This window comes from Penaeus vannamei, chromosome 37 (genome assembly GCF_042767895.1).
Source record: "Penaeus vannamei isolate JL-2024 chromosome 37, ASM4276789v1, whole genome shotgun sequence".
NCBI lineage: Eukaryota > Metazoa > Arthropoda > Malacostraca > Decapoda > Penaeidae > Penaeus > Penaeus vannamei.
The window spans coordinates 11447678-11475177 of record NC_091585.1 but is presented as its reverse complement, the minus strand read 5'-3'; the positions used below and the strand labels follow the sequence as shown (position 1 = coordinate 11475177).

The window sequence follows — 27500 nt, the reverse complement described above, 5'->3', positions numbered from 1 at the left end:
CACAGAAAGGTCACCGAGTACTTTTTGTCTCCCACAAAATTCAACCAAGACATACAATCGTCATAAAACTAACCACAAGAAGTACACAGTAAAGCGACTTGAAGAAACAAAGCACTATCTTCTCTCCCAAAAATCCATAATACAGAGGTCTCCCCCAACCCCCTTAGAACGACCATTACTCCCTCAGGACACAACCAGCGCCAACGGATCGAGGTCGTCCGTTTCCGAGACTATGGCTTAACATTTCACCTTCTTTACTTTCACTGCGAGGGTTCTTGTGATAAATAACTATCTCCGGCCCTTCACTCTGTCTCCATGCCGGGCCCAGGGAGCGACAGCATCACGGGAGAAAAAAGGAAGATTTTTAGAACAGGTTGTTGTCGATGGGTTTTCGGCGGCACGCGACTCTGAACGCCCCTTGTAGATCTAGGTCGCCTTCGTGTCAGTGTCTGCTTCAGTTCATGGCAGGTCTTGGGATTTTGACTTTCGATAAAAGAAAAAAAAAAAAAAAATGAGAAAGCACGAAAATCCTAAGGATGGAAAACAACACCGAAATAATAATTGCGATTCTGTTTATTGTCGTTATCATCACTATCATTGTTATTCTTCCTGTTTTGTCGCTTTTATGGCGAGACATATTAATATCCAGACAGTTATATTAATACAATAATATACAGTTGGTTATATTAATACAGTAATATACAGTTGGTTATATTAATACAGTAATATACAGTTGGTTATATTAATACAGTAATATACAGTTGGTTATATTAATACAGTAATATACAGTTGGTTATATTAATACAGTAATATACAGTTGGTCATATTAATGCAGTAATATACAGTTACAGTTATATTTATACAGTAATCAAAGAACTGATAACAGCAATAATGATAATGATAAACATTAAAAACTGATAATGATAATTATATATAATTGTTGTTTTCCTGTTGCTGTTACCTTCACCTTTGTTACCAGTACTATTCCAAAGATTAACTAACTCTAATGCTGGAATAGTAATAATACCCATAACGATAATAGAAATAATAACACTGATTATGACCGTAATTATGGCAATCAACACCTTCACTACAAATTACCATCTCCATTACCCTCGCGACGACCACCGCCTTCGCCACCCTGCCATCACCACGACTTTCTCCCGCCTCCCGAGGGGCCGTTGCGCTCCTGCCGATCGCAACGCCCTGTCATGCCAGTGGCCGGAGTTTGGGGTTTCTAAAGGATTTCAGGAGGAGTGGGGTTTCTAAAGGGTTTCGGGAGGAGTGGGGTTTCTAAAGGGTTTCAGGAGATTTGGGTTTCTAAAGGGTTTCAGGAGATTTGGGTTTCTAGAGGGTTTCAGGAGGAGATTTGGGGTTTCTAGAGGGTTTCAGGAGGAGATTTGGGGTTTCTAGAGGGTTTCAGGAGGAGATTTGGGGTTTCTAAAGGGTTTCAGGAGATTTGGGTTTCTAGAGGGTTTCAGGAGGAGATTTGGGGTTTCTAAAGGATTTCGGGAGGAGTGGGGTTTCTAAAGGATTTCGGGAGGAGTGGGGTTTCTAAAGGGTTTCAGGAGATTTGGGTTTCTAGAGGGTTTCAGGAGGAGATTTGGGGTTTCTAAAGGATTTCGGGAGGAGTGGGGTTTCTAAAGGATTTCGGGAGGAGTGGGGTTTCTAAAGGGTTTCAGGAGATTTGGGTTTCTAGAGGGTTTCAGGAGGAGATTTGCGGCTTCTAAAGGATTTCGTCAGGAGTGGGGTTTCTAAAGGATTTCGGCTGGAGTGCGGTTTCTAAAGGGTTTCAGGAGATTTGGGTTTCTAGTGGGGTTCAGGAGGAGATTTGGGGTTTCTCAAGGATTTCGGGAGGAGTGGGGTTTCTAAAGGATTTCGGGAGGAGTGGGGTTTCTAAAGGGTTTCAGGAGGTTTGGGTTTCTACAGGGTTTCAGGAGGAGATTTGGGGTTTCTAAAAGATTTCGGGAGGAGTGGGGTTTCTAAAGGATTTCGGGAGGAGTGGGGTTTCTAAAGGGTTTCAGGAGATTTGGGTTTCTAGAGGGTTTCAGGAGATTTGGGTTTCTAGAGGGTTTCAGGAGGAGATTTGGGGTTTCTAAAGGATTTCGGGAGGAGTGGGGTTTCTAAAGGATTTCGGGAGGAGTGGGGTTTCTAAAGGGTTTCAGGAGATTTGGGTTTCTAGAGGGTTTCAGGAGATTTGGGTTTCTAGAGGGTTTCAGGAGATTTGGGTTTCTAGAGGGTTTCAGGAGGAGATTTGGGGTTTCTAGAGGGTTTCAGGAGGAGATTTGGGGTTTCTAGAGGGTTTCCGGAGGAGAGTTGGGGTTTCTAAAGGATTTCGGGAGGAGTGGGGTTTCTAAAGGATTTCAGGAGATTTGGGTTTCTAGAGGGTTTCAGGAGATTTGGGTTTCTAGAGGGTTTCAGGAGGAGATTTGGGGTTTCTAAAGGATTTCGGGAGGAGTGGGGTTTCTAAAGGATTTCGGGAGGAGTGGGGTTTCTAAAGGGTTTCAGGAGATTTGGGTTTCTAGAGGGTTTCAGGAGGAGATTTGGGGTTTCTAAAGGATTTCGGGAGGAGTGGGGTTTCTAAAGGATTTCGGGAGGAGTGGGGTTTCTAAAGGGTTTCAGGAGATTTGGGTTTCTAGAGGGTTTCAGGAGGAGATTTGGGGTTTCTAAAGGGTTTCAGGAGGAGATTTGAGGTTTCTAGAGGATTTCGGGAGGAGTGGGGTTTCTAAAGGGTTTCAGGAGATTTGGGTTTCTAGAGGGTTTCAGGAGGAGATTTGGGGTTTCTAAAGGATTTCGGGAGGAGTGGGGTTTCTAAAGGATTTCGGGAGGAGTGGGGTTTCTAAAGGGTTTCAGGAGATTTGGGTTTCTAGAGGGTTTCAGGAGTATAGGGTTTCTAAAGGATTGTAGGAGTTTAGGATTTCTAAAGGATTTCGGGAGGAGTGGGGTTTCTAAAGGATTTCAGGAGTGGGGTTTCTAAAGGATTGTAGGAGTTTCGGTTCTCTTCAGGAGATTTGACTTTCTAGAGGGTTTCAGGAGGAGATTTGGGGTTTCTAAAGGATTTCGGGAGGAGTGGGGTTTCTAAAGGATTTCGGGAGGAGTGGGGTTTCTAAAGGGTTTCAGGACATTTGGGTTTCTAGAGGATTTCAGGAGGAGATTTGGGGTTTCTAAAGGATTTCGGGAGGAGTGGGGTTTCTAAAGGATTTCGGGAGGAGGGGGGTTTCTAAAGGGTTTCAGGAGATTTGGGTTTCTAGAGGGTTTCAGGAGGAGATTTGGGGTTTCTAAAGGATTTCGGGAGGAGTGGGGTTTCTAAAGGATTTCGGGAGGAGTGGGGTTTCTAAAGGGTTTCAGGAGATTTGGGTTTCTAGAGGGTTTCAGGAGGAGATTTGGGGTTTCTAAAGGATTTCGGGAGGAGTGGGGTTTCTAAAGGATTTCGGGAGGAGTGGGGTTTCTAAAGGGTTTCAGGAGATTTGGGTTTCTAGAGGGTTTCAGGAGGAGATTTGGGGTTTCTAAAGGATTTCGGGAGGAGTGGGGTTTCTAAAGGATTTCGGGAGGAGTGGGGTTTCTAAAGGGTTTCAGGAGATTTGGGTTTCTAGAGGGTTTCAGGAGGAGATTTGGGGTTTCTAAAGGATTTCGGGAGGAGTGGGGTTTCTAAAGGATTTCGGGAGGAGTGGGGTTTCTAAAGGGTTTCAGGAGATTTGGGTTTCTAGAGGGTTTCAGGAGGAGATTTGGGGTTTCTAAAGGATTTCGGGAGGAGTGGGGTTTCTAAAGGATTTCGGGAGGAGTGGGGTTTCTAAAGGGTTTCAGGAGATTTGGGTTTCTAGAGGGTTTCAGGAGATTTGGGTTTCTAAAGGGTTTCAGGAGATTTGGGTTTCTAGAGGGTTTCAGGAGGAGATTTGGGGTTTCTAAAGGATTTCGGGAGGAGTGGGGTTTCTAAAGGATTTCGGGAGGAGTGGGGTTTCTAAAGGGTTTCAGGAGATTTGGGTTTCTAGAGGGTTTCAGGAGGAGATTTGGGGTTTCTAAAGGATTTCGGGAGGAGTGGGGTTTCTAAAGGATTTCGGGAGGAGTGGGGTTTCTAAAGGGTTTCAGGAGATTTGGGTTTCTAGAGGGTTTCAGGAGGAGATTTGGGGTTTCTAAAGGATTTCGGGAGGAGTGGGGTTTCTAAAGGATTTCGGGAGGAGTGGGGTTTCTAAAGGGTTTCAGGAGATTTGGGTTTCTAGAGGGTTTCAGGAGGAGATTTGGGGTTTCTAAAGGATTTCGGGAGGAGTGGGGTTTCTAAAGGATTTCGGGAGGAGTGGGGTTTCTAAAGGGTTTCAGGAGATTTGGGTTTCTAGAGGGTTTCAGGAGGAGATTTGGGGTTTCTAAAGGATTTCGGGAGGAGTGGGGTTTCTAAAGGATTTCGGGAGGAGTGGGGTTTCTAAAGGGTTTCAGGAGATTTGGGTTTCTAGAGGGTTTCAGGAGATTTGGGTTTCTAGAGGGTTTCAGGAGATTTGGGTTTCTAGAGGGTTTCAGGAGGAGATTTGGGGTTTCTAAAGGATTTCGGGAGGAGTGGGGTTTCTAAAGGATTTCGGGAGGAGTGGGGTTTCTAAAGGGTTTCAGGAGATTTGGGTTTCTAGAGGGTTTCAGGAGGAGATTTGGGGTTTCTAAAGGATTTCGGGAGGAGTGGGGTTTCTAAAGGATTTCGGGAGGAGTGGGGTTTCTAAAGGGTTTCAGGAGATTTGGGTTTCTAGAGGGTTTCAGGAGGAGATTTGGGGTTTCTAAAGGATTTCGGGAGGAGTGGGGTTTCTAAAGGATTTCGGGAGGAGTGGGGTTTCTAAAGGATTGCAGGAGTTTTGTTTTTTTAAAGGGTTTCAGGGGGAGTTTAGGGTTTCTAAAAGATTTCAGGAGAAGTGGGGTTTCTAAAGGATTGTAGGAGCTTAGGGTTTCTAAAGGATTGTAGGAGTTTTTTTTTTAAGGGTTTCAGGGAGAGTTTAGGGTTTCTAAAGGATTGCAGGAGTTTAGGTTCTCTTATGGATTTCAGGAGGAGTTTAGGGTTTCTAAAGGATTCCAGGAGTTGGATTTCTGGAGGGTTTCAGGGGGAGTATAGGTTTTCTAAAGGATTCCAGGAGTTTTGTTTTTTAAAGGGTTTCGGGGGGAGTTTTGGGTTTCTAAAGGATTCCAGGAGTTTTGGGTTTCTAGAGGGTTTCAGGAGTATAGGGTTTCTAAAGGATTGTAGGAGTTTAGGATTTCTAAAAGATTTCAGGAGGAGTATAGGGTTTCTAAAGGATTTCAGGAGTATAGGGTTTCTAAAGGATTGTAGGAGTTTCGGTTCTCTTATGGATTTCAGGAGGAGTTTAGGGTTTCTAAAGGATTCCAGGAGTTGGGTTTCTAGAGGGTTTCGGGGGGAGTTTAAGGTTTCTAAAGGATTGCAGGAGTTTTGTTTTTTAAAGGGTTTCAGGGGGAGTTTAGGGTTTCTAAAAGATTTCAGGAGAAGTGGGGTTTCTAAAGGATTGCAGGAGCTTAGGGTTAATAAAAGATTCCAGGGGGAGTATAGGATTTTTAAAGGATTGTAGGAGTTTTGGTTTTCTGGAGGGTTTCAGGAGGAGATTAGGGTTTCTATAAGATTACAGGAGTTTTGGGTTTTTATAGGGTTTCAGGGGGAATTTAGGGATTCTAAAGGATTTCAGGAGGTGTAGTTTTGGTTTCTTGAGGGTTTCAGGAGTTTAGGTTATTTTAAAGGATTTCAGGGGGTTTGGGTTTCTATAGCCTGATCTCTAGAGCTCTGGGGATTATATGTACCCTTTTCATTATGAAATTAGAAACTTCTAGAAAGGCTTGGCAGATATGCGAGACGAAGGTTGTTACCAGATTTATCATTTCCTTATTGTTTTATATTCCTTATTATGTTGTGTGGCCGTTATACTTGTGGTTATCGTTATTATGGCTGTTATTTTACTTTTCTGCTGATCCCCCTCATGTTTGTATTATTATGGAGACAAAATCACCATTGTTGTTTTCCTTAACATTGTTATCTTGGCTTTTTGTAATTGTCCTTCTATCAACTCGATTCCTGCACCCCAAGCTTTAATTTATTTGTCTATGATTTCCAGTTTAAAATTCATGAAAACACGACCCGTTATGTTGAAACTCTCCCTATATATGAACATATAAACTTATACTCCTTTCTTTGTAAAACATAAGTAAAAATGTTTTCAGTATCCGAGTGTAAACAGCATGAATGTAAATGTGGTAGAGCCCATTTGAAAGAACCGCTGCAGGTTTTTTTGTGAGAGAAAAGTTTTCCTAGAGTCCCCCGTTCCCCGCGACAAGGCAACAGGATACTGGGGGGGGGGGGCTCATAGACGTGTTCTTTTGTTTGTTTACATTAGGATTGTGATGCGGATCAACTGTATTTTGGTTTTATATTGGTTGTATTTTTTGCTTGTGGGGATGATGGGTTTTATAGTTCATTTCATCATGTGTTTTTTAGGGTTATTTTGGTTGCCATCGTCAGCATCCGATTTGAAAAAAGGACATGGGGGAGGTCAACAAGTTGGTATGAAGGAGATACGTAAAATCTACATTTAGATTTATCAAGAAGCGATTACATATATTTGTGTATGTATGTGTGTGTGTGATACTTCACTTCACACACACACACACAGATACACACACACAGAAGGCATACGAGAGATCTACAAATAAAGAAATGAGAGAGAGGAGGAAAAAGATTAGTTACCAATAAAGTAAATAACGCTTGAGGGCAGCACGCCATGCTATTAACGTTCGTCCTGCATGAAAGAAAATGGACAGGTTATCTGGGTAACTCAATTAAATGGTTAATGGATATTTCGCAATCATCATAAGAATAAAGAAATTACTTTATCCAGGCTGTGAAATATGATTTATTTTCTTCATCGAGGGGGGGAAAGAGAACTAAAAAACGGAAAATAATTGAACAATATGTTCTGACAATACGAATGAAGTAAAAATTATTATAGCAATAATTACTCTACAGTTTTGTAGTTTTGATGATTATTTGGCGCATGGAAAAACAACAAGGATGAAAAACAATGCATCTATGAAATCATGATGAATTTTGAAGTATGTGACGTATTAAAAATCCTACACTTACCTAGGCAATAGTATTAGATTGTAATCTCTAGAAAATCTAATCTACAGTCCTTATATTTTACACCTGCGGCCAATACTGAATGTTTTTTATTTGTTTAGTTTCCGGAATATTGGGTAAATCCACTGTTTTTAATTCATGGAAATGTTATTAGGAAAGTTGTAGTCAAAACTGGGATTTTACGCACTGTAGCTATCTAATTCTTATTCAGAAACTTTTTTTGTCTTGGGTCATCGTCCCTCATACATACACATATCTATCTACCCATCTATCTAATTATATACCTGTGTGTATGTGTGTGTATTTGTGTAAATAAACAGTCAATTGTCTACGGCAATCATAAAACAAATATTTTTTGCATATATCTATCTATCTATCTATCTATCTATCTATCTATATATATATATATATATACATATATAAACATATATATATATATATATATATATATATATATAGAGAGAGAGAGAGAGAGAGAGAGAGAGAGAGAGAGAGAGAGAGAGAGAGAGAGAGAGAGAGAGAGAGAGAGAGACATTGAGTGTATATTCCTCCGTAGTCTCCCACTGCCAAGGTGACCGACATGCAATCGGGAAGGGAAATCCGTCTATCTGCTTAGTTATTATTATGAGACATGCGTGTGTTTGTATAGGTTTCCCCGTGTGCATGTTAGTTTTATTTCGCAGATATAGTATAGCTGTGCGTTGAGTTTCTACGCTTTTTCTCTACAAGTGCCACCTCATACACACAGACGCATGCTGTTTTCTTTCTGTATTCGCAAAACCATTAGCATATGCACAGGAGATACTTTAATTAGTCTATGGGAGCACCACCTGTCTGGCGCAGATGTTACCTTAAGACCAAAAATCGGGGAGGGAGAGCGTGTGGGTGGGGGAGGGGGGGAGGGGTAAAAACAAGTATACCGTTACATGGTACAGGGGAATATGTCTTCTGTGTGTGTGTGTATGTGTTGTGTGTGTGTGTGTGTTGTTGTGTGTGCGATGTCTCTTTTCATCGATATTGCATTCCAATCATAATTATTTTCTTTACGCATCATCTAACTTTTATCTTAATTCTATGATACAACCGACACAACATTAATACCATCAATACCTATCGTTACAATTCTTCTTACACTTTTTCCAGCCTGGTTACGACTCTCTTATTCTTGTAAGACCCGCTATCGATTTATTACAACCAAGGCGTGCTGTGAAAATCGCTGTTGTGAAGTTAACCCGTGACATTCCAACGAGCGAGGCAATCAAGTACATTCTCGTCAATAATTATAGCTACACACGCCTCAGACAGACTAACTATCGCCTGGCCTTCGTCAAGAGAAATTTTCTAGGCTTGCGAGGAGGAGTAGGAAGAGGAAGTAAAGAGAAGAACTGAAGGAGAAGGAGAAGGAGGAAGAGAACAGGGGAAATTGGCGAGTTAAAGAGTATTAAGGGATGGCGGTAGGGTTGGCAGGCGGGGAAACGGTGGAATAAGTTTCTTCAAAGAATGTTGTGAAGCGTCTGTGGCTGTAAATTATGTCCATGTATATTTCTCTCTCCCTTTGTCTTACATTCTCTCTCTCTCTCTCTCTCTCTCTCTCTCTCTCTCTCTCTCTCTAAATGAGTGGATGGATAGGCAGATAAGAAAGATAGATAAAAGGATAAAGGGCAACATAGACGCAGACACGCTTACGTCACATAACACCGGCCCGAGAATCTCAAGACACTTTCATGGCACATACACCAAACAAAATCAAATAAAAATAAGCAAATCAACGCAATATTTTAACACCCCCTCCCTCTCTCTCTCTCCCCCCAGCCAGGATGTCTTCCCCGGCGGCCCCCCCGTCGGGCCCCCCCCTCAAGTACCCCCGCGGCGCCTTCTTCATCCTCGCCGGCTACCTCCTGGAGCGCTTCGTGTACTACGGGCTCTTCGGGGGCGCCGTCTTCTACATGCAGAGGATGCTGGGCTTCTCGTCCTCGTCGGCGTCCACGGTCAAGGCGGTCATGGAGGGCCTGATCTACCTCGCGCCCATCGCCGGCGCCATTCTCGCCGACACCTACCTCGGCAAGGTACGCAGTCAAGGTCTTTATAACTACCTCCTGTGCACGTATGCGGTTGGGGAGTTCCCGCCTTTGTTTTCCTTCTATTTTCTGCGTTGGTTGAGTTGGTTTTCTGATTTGTTTTTGTTTGTTTTGTGATTTTTCGTTTATCTTTTTTTTCTGTTTTTTCTATTTTCCATTTGTTTATTTCTTCTTGTATTATCTCTCTCTTTGGTTTTTATTCACTCTCCTTCCGACTTGCTTGTTTTTCGTTTTTCTGATTTGGTACCAATGAATTGTTTTTTTTTTTTTTTTGTCTTCTTTTTTCGTTTATCTGTTTTTTTTTCTATTTTCCATTTGTTTATTTCTTTATGTTTTATCTCTCTCTCGTTTTTTTTTCACTCTCCTTCCGACTTTCCTTGGCTTTCATATTTTATTGGATCTTTTTTTGTCTATCTCTCGTTCCCTTTTTCTTTTTTCTATTTCTGTCTTTTTTTTTCCTTCTTTTTTTATCTATTCTTTGTCTCTCCTTCGGTCACGATTTTCTGTCTTTCTTTTTTATTTATGTTTTTATCTTTATCTCTTTCCTTTCTCTTGGGGGCTTCATTGACCTCGTCTTCCCAGACATTCCTAAGCAAGGTCGTCGGCCAAAAGTGATTTTTTTTGTCCGTTTTTCTCGTTTGTTACTTTCTCTCTCTTCTGTAATGATTACCTTTATTTTTACCTTGTCTCTCTTGTTTTATGTTTGTTTGATTTTTTCTTTCTTTTTCATTTCATTTGTTTTTCTCTTTATTTTTCTTTTATTTTTATTTTTTTTCAATTCCACATTTTCTCTATTTTATATGGTCCTTACTTGCTTTTATTTATTCTATTATATAAAATTCTCGTTTTTAGTCCATATTTTTTTCTGTCTTTCTTCTTCCTTTATCTCATTTTTCTATGCTATCTTTTTTTTCTTTTTTCTTATTCCCTCATTTTTATCTCTGTTCTTGTAGCTTTTCAATATAGTTCTCTACATTCTTTTATTCTTTATTTTTGTCAAGTTCACTTTTACTCGTTTCATTTTTTTCTCTCTCATACTTAATATTCATCAGGTTTTATCTCATTCCCTTCCCCATCTTACCTTTCACAATTTTCTTTTTTTTTCGTTTTTGTATTTCTTTCATTTATTTATTTACTAGTTTTACTTTCTCTTTCTGTTATTTTAGTAAATTTTCTGTTTTGTCTTTTATTCCCCTTCCTTTTGTTTCTCTGTTGTGGCGTGGTTTGGTTATAGGGAAAAAAATAAAGTTTTTCCCCTTTAATTCAAGTTGATATATCCCATTTTCTTTAATTTCTCTGTCTATTTTTCCCCTGATAAAATTTCTCTATTTTGTCCTTATTCTCTTTTTTATCTCCTATTCTGTGTCCTATGTTTATTTCATTGAAATCAACATCCGCTTTTTTTCTTTATTTTTCGTAAAGATCTCCTGTTTTCTTTTATCCATATAAATTTCTCCCATTTTCCTTTACCCAAGTATTTTAACCCTTTTTACTTACCCAAGCAATTTTTCCCCTTTTCCTTCGCTCCCGTAAATTTCACGGTTTTCCTTAATTCCCGCAATTTTTTCACGCTTTCCTTCACTCCCATAAATTTTTCCATTTTCCTTATTTCCCGCTATTTTTTCACGCTCTCCTTCATTCCCGTAAATTTCTCCATTTTCTTTAATACCCGTAAATTTCATTCGCGTGAATTTCCCCGTTTTTTTTTTTTTTCTTTCTTTCTTTCTTTTTTTCCATCTCCTTTTTTTCCATTGCCAGACTTTTCTCTTAATTTCCGTCTTCTCTAATTGTATTTAATAGTATTTTTTCACTCTGTCTCCGTCCACATAATGGCTGTTATAACGAGAGACAAAAAAGGTTATTACGAAGCCATGACTGAACAGAGAAAGCGGTCAGTCGAGTGAAATGTGAATGAACTTTCGCGAATTCCAGTTCTTAGTCTGAATGCGAGAGAGAAATAGAGAGGAGGAAGAGAAAAGAAGGCAGATGGATAGAAAGGAAGGGGAAGGAGGGAGGGGAGAAAATTAAGATGAAAGAGAAAGAGGGGAGAGAGGGGGAATAGCAGAGACATAGAACACAGAGAGATAGACAGACAGAATTCAGGGAGATAGACAGACAGACGCAGAGTGAGAAAGAGAGAGGGGGTGGAGAAAGTGAGAAAGTAAAGAAAAAAGAAATAACAAACTGCAAATATTTCATGAAACACGCACAAAACACAAATAATAATAATTGTAAAAATAATAATGATAATAGCAACAGCAACAACAACAATAAATAAACAGAATGAAAACAAACAAAGAATTCAAATCCACGTTACTATAAACCTCTCTTATACTCCATGCATGACAAACCCTCCGTCATCTGTTGTTTCAGACCCCGTCATGCGGTGACACAGTTACGTATTCATGCGTAATATAACACTCTCTCTCTGCATGATATTCTACGCATGACAATCATTCATAAACATCTACGCACTCTCGCGTATTCGTGTTCAAATTCAGTTAATTCAATCATATTGAATATAAAGGGTAATATAATGTTTTTTAATTATCCGACTGTGCCTATTGAAAGGTCGGTACTTGAGGGACCGTTAGTATAAAGTTGAACGTTGTGAAATGATGTGACTAATGAAGTAATCTACACCGTAAAATTGAATATAAAGCATTGACAATTAGATACTTCTAATACAGATTATGTAGCTCGGATACAGATTGAGATCATATGTACTCTTATGACTGAGAACAATATAGGTCGCAATTAATTGGATAATAATCAATCAGAATCTGTCGTTCTACCTAACAATAACATAAACAAAATTATATAAATATTTTCAAGTACACTTACATAGTTACTGTAGTTTATAATTTATCTAACAGTAAGTGGGATTTTGACTGAATTATGTAATGACACACACACCCACGATCAAGTACTTGTAACATTTATGTACTTCACTCTAGTTTGCTCTTATGGAAGCACATTTACGTCATCGTAAGCTATTGAATTGATTACATTCTACGTGAATATTAATTAACTAGAATTATTTTATTTTTCATTCAAACAATCACGCTTTAGTCAAATCTTACTTGCAATTTCGACAATGATTTTGTTTAATTGATATTTTAATCACTTTTGAAACTGTCACATTTTGATCACGTTTTCATGAATTAATTACATGAAGTTGATTAGATTGTTGGTCAAATTTTAATTAGTTTTATTAGTTTTTCATTATTCCAAAGTTAATCAATTTAGAATAATCTCATTTTGTTTCTAAAAAGCATTACATTTCAATATTCTTTTAGTGATTATATTTAAAATCGTTCACTAAAATCAGTTGTGAATTGATATCGTTTTCTTTCACTTTCAACAAATCTTTACTCTTTACTCATAACGCCCGCCCACGCCCCCAGGCCCGGACAGTGTTCATCATGTGTTGCTGCTACACCGTGGGCGCCCTCATCTACTCGCTGTCCTCCGCCACGCCCATCATGGCCAGTGTGGACGCAGCCAAGGTCACGGGCATTTCAGGTCAGTCTTGGGTTGAATTGTGTATATTTTTAAATATCTTTTTTATTTTTTTATTTAACATTTATCATTTATTGTTGCTGAGAGAGAGAAAAAGAGAGAGAGACAGAGACCGAGAGAGAGAGAGAGAGAGAGAGAGAGAGAGAGAGAGAGAGAGAGAGAGAGAGAGAGAGAGAGAGAGAGAGAGAGAGAGAGAGAGAGAGAGAGAGAGAGAGAGAGAGAGAGAGAGAGAGAGAGAGAGAGAGAGAGAGAGAAAGAGAGAGAGAGAGAGACATACAGAGAGAAAGATATATAAATTGAAAGATAAATGAATGAATAGACACGACATTCGTTCATCAGGTCCATCTATATAGAAAAAAAATATATATATATATAAAATGTTTTTCTAAAGTAAGATTTCTAACGTGAGATTCGTTGAACAGGTCTGCTCGTCTTGGGAATCGCAGCCGGTCTGATGAAGGCTGTGTATTCGTCCCTTGGCGCCGACCAGTTCAAGGTCCCTGAGCAAAGGGAGCAACAGCAGAGGTGAGCAGAGGTCAGGGAAGGTTATGGGAGGTCATAAAAGGTTAGAAGAGGCTAGGGGAAAATCAGGGAAAGTTAGAATAGATCAGGGAAGGTCAGGGAAGGTTAGAAGAGGCTGGGGGGAAGGTTAGGGAAGGTTAGGGAAGATCAGGAAACTTTAGGGGAACGTCAGATAATGTTTGTCTAAGACCAGGAAAGTTTATAGAGCGTAGCGTGTAGGGGAAAAAGTTGGGGGTAGAGACACGAAGTGAATGAGAGGAATAATAAGTGAAAAGGGGTAACTGAAGTCGAATCTGGAGATACAAGAAAGAGGAAAATGGGCATGTAAAAAGAAGACGGAAAAATAGGAAATCGAGGGGAAATAAGTTGAAATATGAGGGGGAAAGAGACGACAGGGCATGGAGGAAGAAACATACGGTAATTGAAAGAGAGGGCATCGCATAAATAAAAAAAAAACATTATAGAAAACTGCCTTCATAAAATGTAGGTAATTATTTGACAAAAAAATGCACATACATATAAGAAATAAAATAATATATGCATCCATTGCCGGTTAAGACACCACCATTTTACCAGTGTTATCGCCTCACAAAAATAATGAATGAAAAATAGTAGGAAAAAATAGTATCAACCTATCTGATACTCCCGCCAGCTCTCACCCACTAACACCTGCTCACGCCCCCTCGCGCCCTCAGGTTCTTCTACGCCTTCTACTGGATGATCAACGCCGGAGCCTTCCTCGGCCAGTTCATGACGGCGCAGCTGAGGGACACCGTGCAGTGCTTCGGCGACGACTGCTACCTGTTGCCCTACCTCATCCTTGTCGGCTTCATGGCGGTCTCCACCACCATCTTTGCGCTCGGTCAGTCCTTTTCCCTCTCTTATTTCTTTTTTCTTTTTTTTGTATTTAGTTTTTTTTTTTGTGTGTGTGTGTGTGTGTGTCTATTTGTGTGTTTTGAGTATTTATTGTTTGCCGATGTTCTGTCCTGCCGATCCGTATCTCCACTCCTCCCCTGCCCTGCCCGCAGCGAAAGCCCCTAACGCCCCGCCCCTAAACCCACAGGAAGGTCCCGGTACATCGAGGCGCCCCCGGACACCATGCTGCTGCGCGCCATGCGGTGCGTGACCCACGCGGTGCGGCGCAAGTGGGACGGCGCGGACGACAAGGCGGCGCACTGGGTCGACCGCGCGCGGGACCGCTTCGACGGCGACCTCATCCGCGACGTGAAGATCACCCTGCGCGTGCTGCTCCTGTTCTGCACATACCCGCTGTTCTGGGCGCTGTTCTACCAGACGTCGACGGGCATGATCTTCCAGGCCAAGCGGCTCGACGGCCGCGTCGGAGAGTCCTACAGGATCCCGCCCGAGATGTCGTCCACCATCAACCCGCTGCTCATCCTCACGCTCATCCCGCTCTTCGACCAGGTCATCTACCCGCTGCTGGGGCGCCTCGGCGTCCTCACCTCCACCACCTCCAGGATGATCGCCGGGATGGCCTTCGCCGTCTCCTCCTTCATCGTCTACGCCCTCGTCAACATGTCCGTCGAGCAGACACTCATTCCCTCCACCCACGCCCGCCTGCACGTCTACAACGCCCTCCCGTGCGAGGCCGCCCTCCACCTGCCCCCCGAGCTGCACCTCGTCGACGAGGCCGGCGAGAGGATGGCCAAGAAGGAGCTCATGATCCCGCTCGCCGGCCAGGTCGCCCTCCCGGAAGTCGAGGTCGGCGGCGCGGCGCAGAAGGTGGAGGTCCAGGTCAGCAAGTCGTGCGCGGCCGGCGGCGACCTGACGCCAGTGCAGGTCGTCCTCCTTGGGGCGCACGAGTCCTCGCTCGTCCTCACGGCCGCCGGCCCTCGACCTCTCGCGCCCTCCCTCGAGTACCTCAAGAATGAGGACGCTGAAGCCAAGGTGAGTCTCTGCGGACGATGAGGTGCTGGAAAGTGTCCAGGATCTCAGACGCTTTTTATTTTGTTTGTGGGTAACAGTGATGAGGCCTTGCTTGATGCAGCTGTATTAGTCAATAAGGGTTGATAGATGTGTTTGTACCATAGGCTGTAATTCTCGCGTCTCTTGCAGGTGCGAGTGATCGTAGTCGAGGGCGACGTCGCGGAGGTCACCCTCAAGTACGAGACGCAGGAGGAGAAGTTCCCCATCACGGACGGCCTCTCCGAGTTCCAGATTCTGAGTCCTAAGCCCTACGAGGTGATGGTGGGCGGCGCGGGCGTGGTCGGGGCGGCCAATGTCTTCCAGGACGGCGTGTATGACGTGGTAGTGTTGGGCGGCGCAGGCGAGGACGAGGGCGTGCGCGTGTTCCCCATGACGGCGCCCTCGTCGGTGCACATGGGCTGGCTCTTCCCGCAGTACTTCCTGCTGACGGTGGGCGAGGTCCTGTTCTCCGTGTCGGGCATGGACTTCGCGTACTCGGAGGCGCCGGCGGCCATGAAGTCCATCCTGCAGGCGGCCAACCTGTTCACCATCACCGTGGGCCTGTGGCTGTTCGCCGGCCTGAAGGCCATCAGCTCCGCCACCAGGGCCTTCGAGCACCGCGCGTCCCACGAGGCGCTGCTCTACGCTGGCCTCATGGCCGCCAACACCATCATCTTCACGCTGCTCCTCCGCTGGTACAACTCGGTGCCGAAGGAGGACGCGCTGGAGGAGAAGGGCGAGGAGAGGAAGGACGCGGAGAAGAGAGCGGAGGCAGGAGCGACTGCGAAGGACGCCCACGACAACCCTGGTTTCGTCGAGGACCACGCCGTGTGAGGGAGCACTGCGGAGGCCAGGCGCGGTCTCGATCTCCTCCGGAAATATTCGAGTCTGTAGATCCCTCTCTAATACCTCCTTCCAATATAGACGATCATATATATTTCGCCACTCCTCCATCCGCGACGGACCCAGAACTCCCATTCTTTTTCAAAACTGATGCTGACTGGTCTGCTCATGGCCTCAGCTCATGACCTTTCATCAGGGTCGAATACCATGTTTCCATATTTGTCATCAAATGACGAGATTTTATAATTCGATATGTGTTCCCGATGTATTTTATGGGAGCAAAGCATGTGTGATTCTTTCCAAAGACATTGACCGACTGCAATGCAATTTGGTTGATGTACAATGTTTCATGCATATACGAATTATCTAAACATACATACACCGCATCTTTTCCATTCAGAAATTCGTTCATTAACGACTGCCACCGTTCCTCATCCGACGCACAACAAACTTACCCTTGTGGTTATTAGGAGATTTTCTTAAGAGTGAATTTTGTTTATTTTTTCATTTTTTGTGACATTTCTTCTATCGATAACACCCGTTACTAGGGTTGTTCCATGTAAATCACTTATCATACGATGGTTTTATTGTTTCATACACTAAAGGTTTGTTTAACTGGTCATGTTTTGCAAATCTATAAAACGGTTTTTTGTGTATCCACAACCAGTCTGAATTATGTATCTCTCAGCCTGAAATGTGTATTTTCTCGAATATATATTGTTAAGTTTGTATAAAGGTCTTTCTCTTTTTATATATCATATTATTGTGTAGACTTATATTACAGATATTTGCATATATTCTCGTATGCACGCGTTATACATATATAAAAAGGACGTGTTTTTTTTAAATAAAGTTTACAATAAGTGAGACTTTTTATTGACAACGTCATCATACCTATAACACTATCACTTGATATCATAATCCACATCAGATGTCTTATCATTTAAGAGCAAAAGACATTGAAACCAATCTAACCATGACAAAATGAAATATAGAAAACAGAGACGAGAGAAGGAAGTGAGTAAATAAAGAACAGAGAGAGAGAATTATTGTTGTCGGCATCTGCGGAGGAGAGACAGCTGTTGATATACTTCCTTAGTTAAATAGCAAATCCTTTTACAGTGTTCACGGAACGGTACTGGAAATAGACGTATTTTCGCCGGACATCTGTAAAAAGAAATGGCGCGAATAAAGAAAAATGTTTGGGGGGAAGTTTTGAATAAAAATATTTTTTTTTTTACTGAAAAAATTTTTAGACTGAAATTTTTTAGGATATGGAGATCGATCTGATAATTCATAAAGAAATATTGTTCAAGTGCTTTTCACTTTTTTGTATGACTTATTTGTAAGAGAGTGAAATATGACAACAAATCATGTTAATAAAAAAAGTAAAATTCTGTATAACAACAGCATAAATGCAAGGAAAAAAAGAAAAAGAAACAGACAAACGAACTTTCGAGTTTAAGATTTATTGTTATTATTGTCATTATTATTATTGTTATTGTTATTGTTATTATCATTATTATCATTATCATTATTATCATCATCATTATTATTATCATTATCATTATTTACATTTTACAGGTGCTTAAGAAGACCCATTGTTTTTTTTGTTTGTTTTTTTGGCGGGAAGAGGCTTTGCCCCTTACAAGGAGAGGGGAAATATGTTCACATTTAACAAAACTTCAAGGAAAAATGGTCCTGGCAAACATATATCGAAGGTTTCTTATAAGAGTAGGAAAAAATGAATATCTATCCCTAGATTAGAAGCTTGACCAAATTCCAGTATATTTCTTTTGCAAACTCGCGTCCATTATCCTAGAGAATAATAATAATTAAAAAATGCAAGACAGCGGTTTCCAACTTCTACCACAGGAATGAGGATCCTGTTCGTCTCTCTCTCTCCCTCTCTCTCTCTCTCTCTCTCTCTCTCTCTCTCTCTCTCTCTCTCTCTCTCTCTCTCTCTCTCTCTCTCTCTCTCTCTCTCACTCTCTCCTTCTCTCTCTCCTTCTCTCTTTCACTTTCTCACTCTCTCTTTCTCTCTTTCACTTTCTCTCTCTCTCTATCTCTATCTCTCCCTCTCTCTCCCTCTCTCTCTCCCTCTTTCTCTCTCTCCCTCTTTCTCTCTCTCCCTCTTTCTCTCTCTCTCTCACGTGGTTCCTTAAATCAAAATAAACGATTGAGAAGCATCATTCCCGTAACAAAATATCAAAACTTTTTCTGTTAAAGTAAAAACAACCCTAGAATAACGACAGGCCCACTATCCTAGGATTAGTTCCCGCCATCCTGTTCTAGAAGTCGCTGAAAGGATTTAACTTGTAGTTTTAAATCTGTCTTTAATATTTTTTCACAGTTGTCATGCTGCCATAAATTAGTTTTGGTGTTTTTTAACTCGTTTTCCCTTTTCCAAGAGCTCTATGTCCTGGAGTACTCAAAACTATGTAGTGTCTGGTGCCCTATCATAGATTGTTGAAATAAGCAAAATTCGAGAATCATGGAATATGTCCCACTTTATACTATTGTCATTGTGAATTGTACAACCATGCATATACCCTGTCCCTGACAATGCTTATTCCCGTGGTTATTGATACTAACGGCAAGTGATTATCTGAACTTTAAGGCTAAACTGATGGAGGTTGCATATGTTTACAGTGATCATTCTCATTTTACGGTAAAGTCGGTGATTTAATTTGATTTTCTGAGACTTTTATTTAAAAAAAAAATCGTTGTTTCATGGCGAGTCGGTGAAATGTCTGTGGGTGATATACACTTTTCGTTCGAGTCCTCCGATACAGGTCTTCTGAAGAATTTGCTGTCGTAAGTAGGCCTTCTGTGGCCCTCTGCAGCATACTCCACATGCCTATGTCGGATGTCGGGCGTCGCTGAATAACGCCGAAAAACTCGATGAACAGATCGTTATTGCCTCCATCGAGTGTTGGCGGGCGTTCGACAAGTGCCTTAGCAATCTTACCGACAGGTTTGATGGCATGAACGCGCACTAATTTGATGTGAATGTTGGGAGCACGATTACTGTGCAGTGCCAAGCTTGCAAGGCTGTAGTTCCCATCATGGCTCCGGCCACTGGAAGACTATCCATAAACTGCCACACCCGGTTTCAGATCTGGCCTCTGCCTTAAAGTTCAAAAAATTTACCATGTATTGCATGGCTTCTGGACGCAGCACGGACATGTTAGTGGAACGGTATGAGAAAGAACATGTACAGCATAAGTAGAAGCGTTGTAGAGGCACGTCAGCGCTCGTCTTCGAACCACGTCATTCGAACCACACGTCATTCGAACCACACGACATTCCATAGTTTCTCATCACCTGAAGTCGACGATATAGCCGTTCGGGCAATAGTTCGTCGACGAAAAGTCTGCACACAAAAATTGCACTCTGTCGAGAAAATAAATTTGTCAAGGAAAGACCAATGGAGTTGTAAGATTTATATTCTAATCTTATGAGATACAGATAAAGATTATTTCAATGCGCGGTAAAATGCGGAAAATGAGTTACGTCTGGGGTCCCTCCGTCCGCCTAACACTGTTTTTTTATGCATAGGCTTGTAACAGCCGTAAAAGAACTGACTTTGGTCTCACTTTGAAGGGATGGAAGGTCGGTACTCTCTGCTGACAAGAAACGAATACCGAACGGACCTTTTCCGAAAGAAAAGAAAAGAAAAGAGAAAAATGCTTGCAAAAATAAAGTAGGGGAAGTGACCGAATGTAATTTTGTAACGCGCAGGAAAATTATGTTAATTCAGTTAATTTAATCTACTAAAATCACTTTGCCATAAGATTTTGTAAATAACGCTGAAAATTTACACCTTATGATAAATGCCACAGTCTACAAATTTACCGTATTTTCTCTCATTCCTTCTCACATTTCTCTTCTCGGTCTTTTTTACATTATTTCTAATATATCGTATTATTTCACTTTCTTTCGTTTAACAGTCTCTTCCATTTTCAGTATTTACCTCTTTGTTTCTCACTTCAAATTTTTTTTCGTTTTTTTTATCATTTTTCCTCATCATCTCTCACACTCTCTATATCTATTTTCATTTTCTCTTTCTTTCGCATCTCATTTTTTTGCAGTTTCATCATATTTATGCTTTTCTCATTCGATCGCATCTTCGTGCATTTTCAATGTGTGTGTGTGTGTGTGTGTGTGTGTGTGTGTGTGTGTGTGTGTGTGTGTGTGTGTGTGTGTGTGTGTGTGTGTGTGTGTGTGTGTGTCATACGAATATAAAATAAAATCTCGGATGTAAAATAAGTGTTTTTTTCATAATTTCCTTTATATTTTGGCACACTTGAAAATCAAAATGGCGCCTAGATTAGACTATATCTCGAAGGGGCAGCTCCTTACATTGATTAGAGATGTACACAGACCTTGCCGTTCGTAGACAATCTTTCCTATATAGTCTTTACTCTTACAGCAGCAAAAAAAAATGAACAAATACATCGACTAAAGGATGAATAGATTATTAAATGAAAATAACTGAAAAATAACTAGCGCCATCTGTGTACGAGCACATGGCTAGTTCAGGCGTTTAAACTCCGATAATATCTTTTGTTTCTCAAAACTATAATGCTTTTTTCGCACTCTTTATCTATCACATTCACTCAACATTATGTATATATTTATATTGTGGTTTTACACAATAGTTTTGCATAACTGATCGCGGCGATTTTGGTATCGATGTATTCTTACTATATTATCTAACAAATATGTAGAAATTATCCCCCCCCCCCATTAGCGACAATCTTAGCCATATTAGCAGGGGAGGACATGAAAGGGAGATTGCGGGGTAAAATATGAATAATATACATACTCCCGGTTTGTTAAAATTGTGCCAGGCCCGACCCAACGAATTTTCATAAAAACAGACGCAGGAATAAAGGCAAGTCTATATATCTGATAGATAGACATTTAACCATCTATTTGCCGGGTTGATATGCATGTCTAGACTGATGAATATGCATTTATTTCTTTATTTAGGCATGTCAAGTATACGAATATTCTTTGGATCGGGCCTCGCACAATTCTAACAAACCGGCCGATAGAATCAGTCACTGTAGTCTAATGCAAGGGCTACACCCCCTGCAGCCGCCCCCCCCCAAGCCCCGCCCAGGAAAACAAAGAATCTTCCATGTAGGCCGGGCGCTCCCACCTCAGGCCTCCCGCCGTGACTACGTGAAGATGTCTGTGTTCCATTGCCGGGGTTTCGGGGCGGCTTCATGGGGCAAAGTATAGTGACTGATTCTGTATGTTATTCATGTTGTACCGTTATTTCCCTGGTGCCTTCCATGCACTCTCTGCTATTGGAGCCAAGGATATGGAGGTATGGGGAGATTTCCGCGCAATATTATTTTAATATAAATATGGATACTAGAGAACAAGGTCTATATACTTATATACCTTACTAGAGAGTGAGAGGAATCCATCGAATCACGATACCAAAATCGTCGTGATCTGTTATGCGGAACTATTGTAAAAAAATTACCATTCTTATTACTATATCAATTAATCAATGTATTTAGATTAGTGAGTGCACCATTTTTATTTGGCCGATTGATCTGGATGTAGTATTTATGTATTATGGGTTATTTTAATAATAATCTTGCCATTATCATTGAATACAAGGTGTGCGAGGACAGAATCGTGAGGAACGAAATATTACGACAAAAAAGAGCAAAAAAATATATTGCAATATAACAAAAACGCAAACATAATATCAAAGACGATCACTGACCCAAAGATGAAAAATAAGCTCTGACTGAGAAAAAAGCAGAGAGAGAGAGAGAGTACCCGACACAAAAGCGAAACGAGCAGACGACTTTAACACCATTAGCACCGCCATCTATATTAGATAATCATAACTAAAAATCTGCGAAAAGTTTGCGATTCGCGCGTAAAATTGTTATTAAGAAATGTAAAATTAATAACACAACAGATAGCAGGCTATATATTTCCATACCCGGTTAGATGAAGATAGTGTAATTATTTAGCGGAACAGTTCAAGAAAACTGAAAGACATGCAAATGCATCTGTCTTTTCACGTAAAACGCGTAAAGGCGAACAAATGAATTTACTGAAACAAATGTTAATGTTAATTATGTTAATGATTTTGTTCAAATCTTTATAAGACATTCTTTACCAAAATACTTAATATGCATATGGGTTATATTTTTGGTTCGAACTTTCTCTTCTGGCTTCGACTTTGACTGCTATTGTTTAAAAAAAATCAATAATTTACCACCAGTTAACTGCATACGTTTCAAAAGCTAATAGAATTAGCTTTTAAGACATATCAAAAGAAGATTTATTTGTGTGCAGACTTTTTTGTATAAAAAATCTATAAGCGAGAAGTCAGAGTAAAAGCAGCTTCGAACGCGTATATCAGAATGTAAACAGGAAAAGGAGCATTGAGTGAAGATTCCCTTCTCACGTGCTTTAAAAAGGTAAAAATCGTATATTCTTGGGTCATTATGATAGAATTAACTCAATAAGTTAACTATTATGCTTGAAACTGTAAGAGAGAGGCTGATAGTAGGGTACTTATGGAATGAGACTATTGTCTTTGGAGGGGAAAGAGTGGCCGAGCGACAGGAAATGTACGTGTTTCGGGGTTGATGGTTCCTATCGTCTTGTAAGATTTGCAGGACAAAATCTTTCGAATGAGGATTAGGAATAAGGTTGCAAACACATGCTGTGCACCGGAAAGAATAACAACTTGATCGGCAGTAGTGCGGCGGCGGTTAGGCAGAGCAAGGGTTGGGTCAATATGCTGTTTTCTAGATTTAATGTTTTGAAAAATCTGTAATGAAACACTAAGAAAGTAGGCTTCATGATGTAATTCTTTCAAACCATCTTCGATGAGCCTTGAACTTTACCTTGTTTCAACTCATTAAATGATATTTTGAGCAGATGACAATAATATGCAACAAAATAATTGCATTGTTGGCCTCAGTGATACAACCATATGTCTGGTACTTGCCATTCTGCCATTGTATATATTTGACCTCCCTTTCAAGTCTGTATAGACATGTGTGTGTACAAACACACATTTGGATTTAGCAGATCTCGGATTGTATCAAAGCTATTGCTGTTACTTTCTTCCATTGGTAAGTCTTTGTTGCTTGTCAGAGAGTTGTCTTATCAACATACGGTGCCATTGTTATTATCGTCTCCTATGGCCAGACTGAAGAAACAATAGCAGGGCAAAAGGTAGCGTCACAAGTGATGAATAGCTCATCAGCAGCTGTTAGATTGATAGCAGGTTGGTGGCTGTTTAGGATGTAGGGAAAGGTCCATCCATGTTTTTTTCACAAGGGTATTAACCCATCGCCGACAGGTAAAAATTTTGGCAAGTTGACGTATGCACAGGCTTGTTGGCGCGCACCAGCAGTTTCTCCAGTTTGCGCCCAGCTCAATTGGTAGTTTGCGAGCGACTTATAGCACCTGAAAGCTTTTATTTTGCTGATTTATAAAAATATTAAAATTTTGAAGGTTTATCTTCATTATAGGTGCCATTGCCTAAAATCTTTACCATATAAATGAAGCCGCTACTATCGGAGAAAAACAACCTCCGTCTGACGAGCCAGTAGCGTGGGAATGGGCATGACATGATGCCCCCGGTGTTTGGTCCAAAACAGCCATGGCATGTACGTACGTGCCACCAGGCGGCAACGGGTTAACATGAACAGAGTAAAGGCAGTGGAAGAGCTTTGGAGAAATTTTGGTTAGGGCAAGGCAGAAAGTTGACATGATATAGAGCAGGATCAGCAGGAGAGGTAATATGTAATTAATTGAATTTCAGGTGAGCTTTTGCTGTATAAAACTAATTTTTTCCAAAGTACTTTTTAAAGTGATTTCGGTAATTATGGATATAGTTATCATTATAACTTTAATCTAAAATCTATATTGCTAGTAACATGAATTATATACCCAAAATGATAAGAATGTATTTCTGATCCACACTCCATTGTGTATGCTGGTCCATAATGAACAAAGCATGTATACAAACACCCCAGCATATAAACATGCACACACACACACACACACACATACACACACAAAACACACACATACACACACAAAACACACACACACAAACACTCACACACATGCATGCACGCACCTATCCCTCCTTCACTCTCTCCCTCCCTCTCTCCCTGCTATCAGCCTTTTTATCTGTCTATCCGTTTGTCTACCCGACCAACCCACCCACCCAAGCACCCACCCACTCACCCACCCACCCACCCACCCACCCATCCACCCACCCACCCATCCACCCAAACCCACCCATCCACCCAAACCCACCCATCCACCCAAACCCACCCATCCACCCAAACCCACCCAAACCCACCTACCTACCTACCTACCTACCTACCTACCTACCTACCTACCTACCTACCTACCTACCTACCTACCTACCTACCTACCTACCTACCTACCTACCTACCTACCTACCTGCCTACCTACCTACCTACCTACCTACCTACCTACCTACCTACCTACCTACCCACCCACCCACCCACCCACAAACCCACCCACCCACAAACCCACCCACCCACAAACCCACCCACCCACAAACCCACCCACCTACCTACCTACCCACCTATCCACCTACCTACCTACCCACCCACCCACCTACCCACCCACCTACCCACCCTCTCACCTATCCACCTATCCACCTACCTATCTACCTACCTACCTACCTATCTACCTACCTACCTATCTACCTACCTACCTACCTATCTCCCTACCTATCTCCCTACCTATATGTATATATACCTACCTACCTACCTACCTCCCTACCTCTCTACATACTTACCTACCTTCCTGCTTACCTATATACCTACCTACCAACATACATACATGCATACATATGCCTATATACATATATACACCTACCTACCTCCCTTCCCACCCTCCCATATTCCTCCAAGCAAGCATCTTTCCCAGCAATGTGCAAAGCTATGTTTTCGTAATGTTGATGGCCCCTTGCAGATGGCACCTCGAAAAAGACACCACATAGAATCCCTGGAGGAGCTGAGTCTGCGTGTGGTCTTATACTCAGTGGTGGCAGACTTGCACTTAGCACACCTCATGACGACGGAATTGCGACACTCCATCACCCTTTCATCACTCCCAGTCTCATCTCCGGAACAACTCAAGGAGATGGTGGCTGAGAGATTGAAAATTCTGCCAGGTGTCCTTAATGACCAGGTGTGTTAGAGGGTTCCTTGTACACTTTTTTGTAAGATTGTAATTATTTTCTTTAGTTATGATGTTTGTTTTGAATTGACTTATAAATTGAATTGCCTTTATCTTATTATATATATATATATATATATATATATATATATATATATATATATATATATATATATATATATATATATATATATATATATATATATATATATATATATATGTAGCTTATTATTATCTTTGTTAATGACCTCTTTACTCTGGTTATTAGTATTATTACTTTTACTAATAATGATGTATGTTTCTGGGTAAATCAGAACTGCTCTTATAAGCAAGAACAAAATTCAGCCCTTATGTTCACCATCTACAAGTATACTGATATTCTCTTTGGTATTCTTTGGTTGTTTTGTACTACATGAAGTTTAGTGTCATAGTAATTGTTATGTATATGGTAACCCACCATTTTCATTTTTCTCTTTTGACAGGTTCGAGACAGGATGGTGAGACGTCTCTTTTCCAGTCCTGAGCCTGATCGCTGGCTCAATGCAAAGCTTGATATTTTGAAAGTTAGTGCACTTTTTTTTCCTCTTCTTCTTCTTCTTCTTCTTTTTCTTCTTCTTCTTCTTCTTCTTTTCTGCTCTTTACTTTTTCACTTTCTCTGTTTTTTCCTTCTCTCTACTTCTTCCTCTTAGTTCATCCATCCATCTATCCCATTTATTCAACCTTATATCAAATCTTCAGTCCCTCTATTCTTCTATCTGTTAATCAATCCTTCTATTAGTCATGTCCATCCATCTATCAATCCATCCATCCATCCATCCATCCATCCATCCATCCATCTATCAATCCATCTATCCATCCATCAATCAGTCCTTCTGCCCTTCCGTCCATCCATTAACCCTTCCATCTGTCAGTCCATCCATCTATCTATCTGTCTATCTTCCCCTAATCTACCCCTCTTTTCCATTTCCTCTTGATTTCACTTCCAATTTCTCTGCATATATAGATAGATAGATTGATTGATAAGGGCAGCTTGATAGTAACAAGTGTTTCATATATGGTTATACATAAGTATCATTTTATTATTGCTAAGTTCATATTCTAAGGAATATCTTACGGGTTTACAGGTGGTATTAGATGACAGTGTGACAAGCATAGACTGTGGAGAACAAGCGCTACCCAGACGACTTTTAAGTGTTGTGGGAGAACAGTGCCCTAATATCCGAAGTCTGAAAGTTACTCTACATCAGGTAAGTAGTTCTTCTAGTCTGAAAAGGAATTTTTAAAAATCTTTCATTATCTCTACTTTGAAAGGATTCGGAGATTTATAATAGTTAATAATCTTTATGGTAAGGCTGAAATCAGTGAACAGGCACAAAAAAAAGTTTTTTTTTTTTTTTATCTTTATATATATATATATATATATATATATATATATATATATATATATATATATATATATATATATATACATATACATATACATATACATATACATATACATATACATATACATATACATATACATATACATATATATATATATTTATGTATATATATATATATATATATATATATATATATATATATATATATATATATATATGTATACATATAAATATATATATATATATATATATATATATATACATATACATATATAAATATATACATATATACATATATATATATATATATATTTATATATATATGTATATGTATGTATATGTGTATATATATATATATATGTATATATATATATGTATATGTGTATATATGTATATGTATATATATATATATATATATGTATATGTATATATGTATATATATATATATATGTATATGTATATATGTGCATATGTATATATATGTATATGTATATATGTATATATATATATATATGTATATGTATATATGTGCATATGTATATATATATATATATATATATGTTATGTATATATATATATATATGTATACATATGTATATGTATATATATAGATATATATGTATATATATGTATATATATATATGTACATATATATATATATATATATATATATATATATATATATGTTTGTGTATATATATATGTATGTATATATGTATATATATATATATATATATATATATATATATATATATATAATATATGTATATATGTATATATATGTATGTATATATGTAAATATATTGGTGTATATGTATATGTATATGTATATATATATATGTATGTATATATGTGTATATGTATATGTCATATATATATATATATATATATATATAT

General features: G+C 40.0%; 2 protein-coding genes across 6 annotated transcripts in view; both read left to right on the top strand.

The window, feature by feature from the left end:
- Window positions 1-16863, top strand: part of LOC113819180 (solute carrier family 15 member 2) — a 22195-nt gene extending 5332 nt beyond the window's left edge. The window contains exons 2-7 of the mRNA XM_070115064.1: window positions 8921-9174; window positions 12594-12711; window positions 13131-13233; window positions 13926-14092; window positions 14294-15138; window positions 15307-16863. Of these exons, the coding sequence (XP_069971165.1) occupies window positions 8926-9174; window positions 12594-12711; window positions 13131-13233; window positions 13926-14092; window positions 14294-15138; window positions 15307-15990 (2166 nt within the window). The 5' untranslated portion in view covers window positions 8921-8925 and the 3' untranslated portion in view covers window positions 15991-16863. The remainder of the gene's footprint in view (window positions 1-8920; window positions 9175-12593; window positions 12712-13130; window positions 13234-13925; window positions 14093-14293; window positions 15139-15306) is intronic.
- Window positions 16864-22311: 5448 nt separating this feature from the next.
- Window positions 22312-26465, top strand: LOC138859588 (uncharacterized; the record flags this gene model as incomplete). Of its 5 annotated transcripts, none has more annotated exon segments than XM_070115275.1 (5): window positions 22620-22772; window positions 23526-23792; window positions 25012-25230; window positions 25701-25781; window positions 26343-26465. In XM_070115275.1, coding segments are annotated over 3 exon segments (423 nt in total), but the record flags the coding sequence as incomplete, so codon positions are not given.
- Window positions 26466-27500: the final 1035 nt, after the last annotated feature.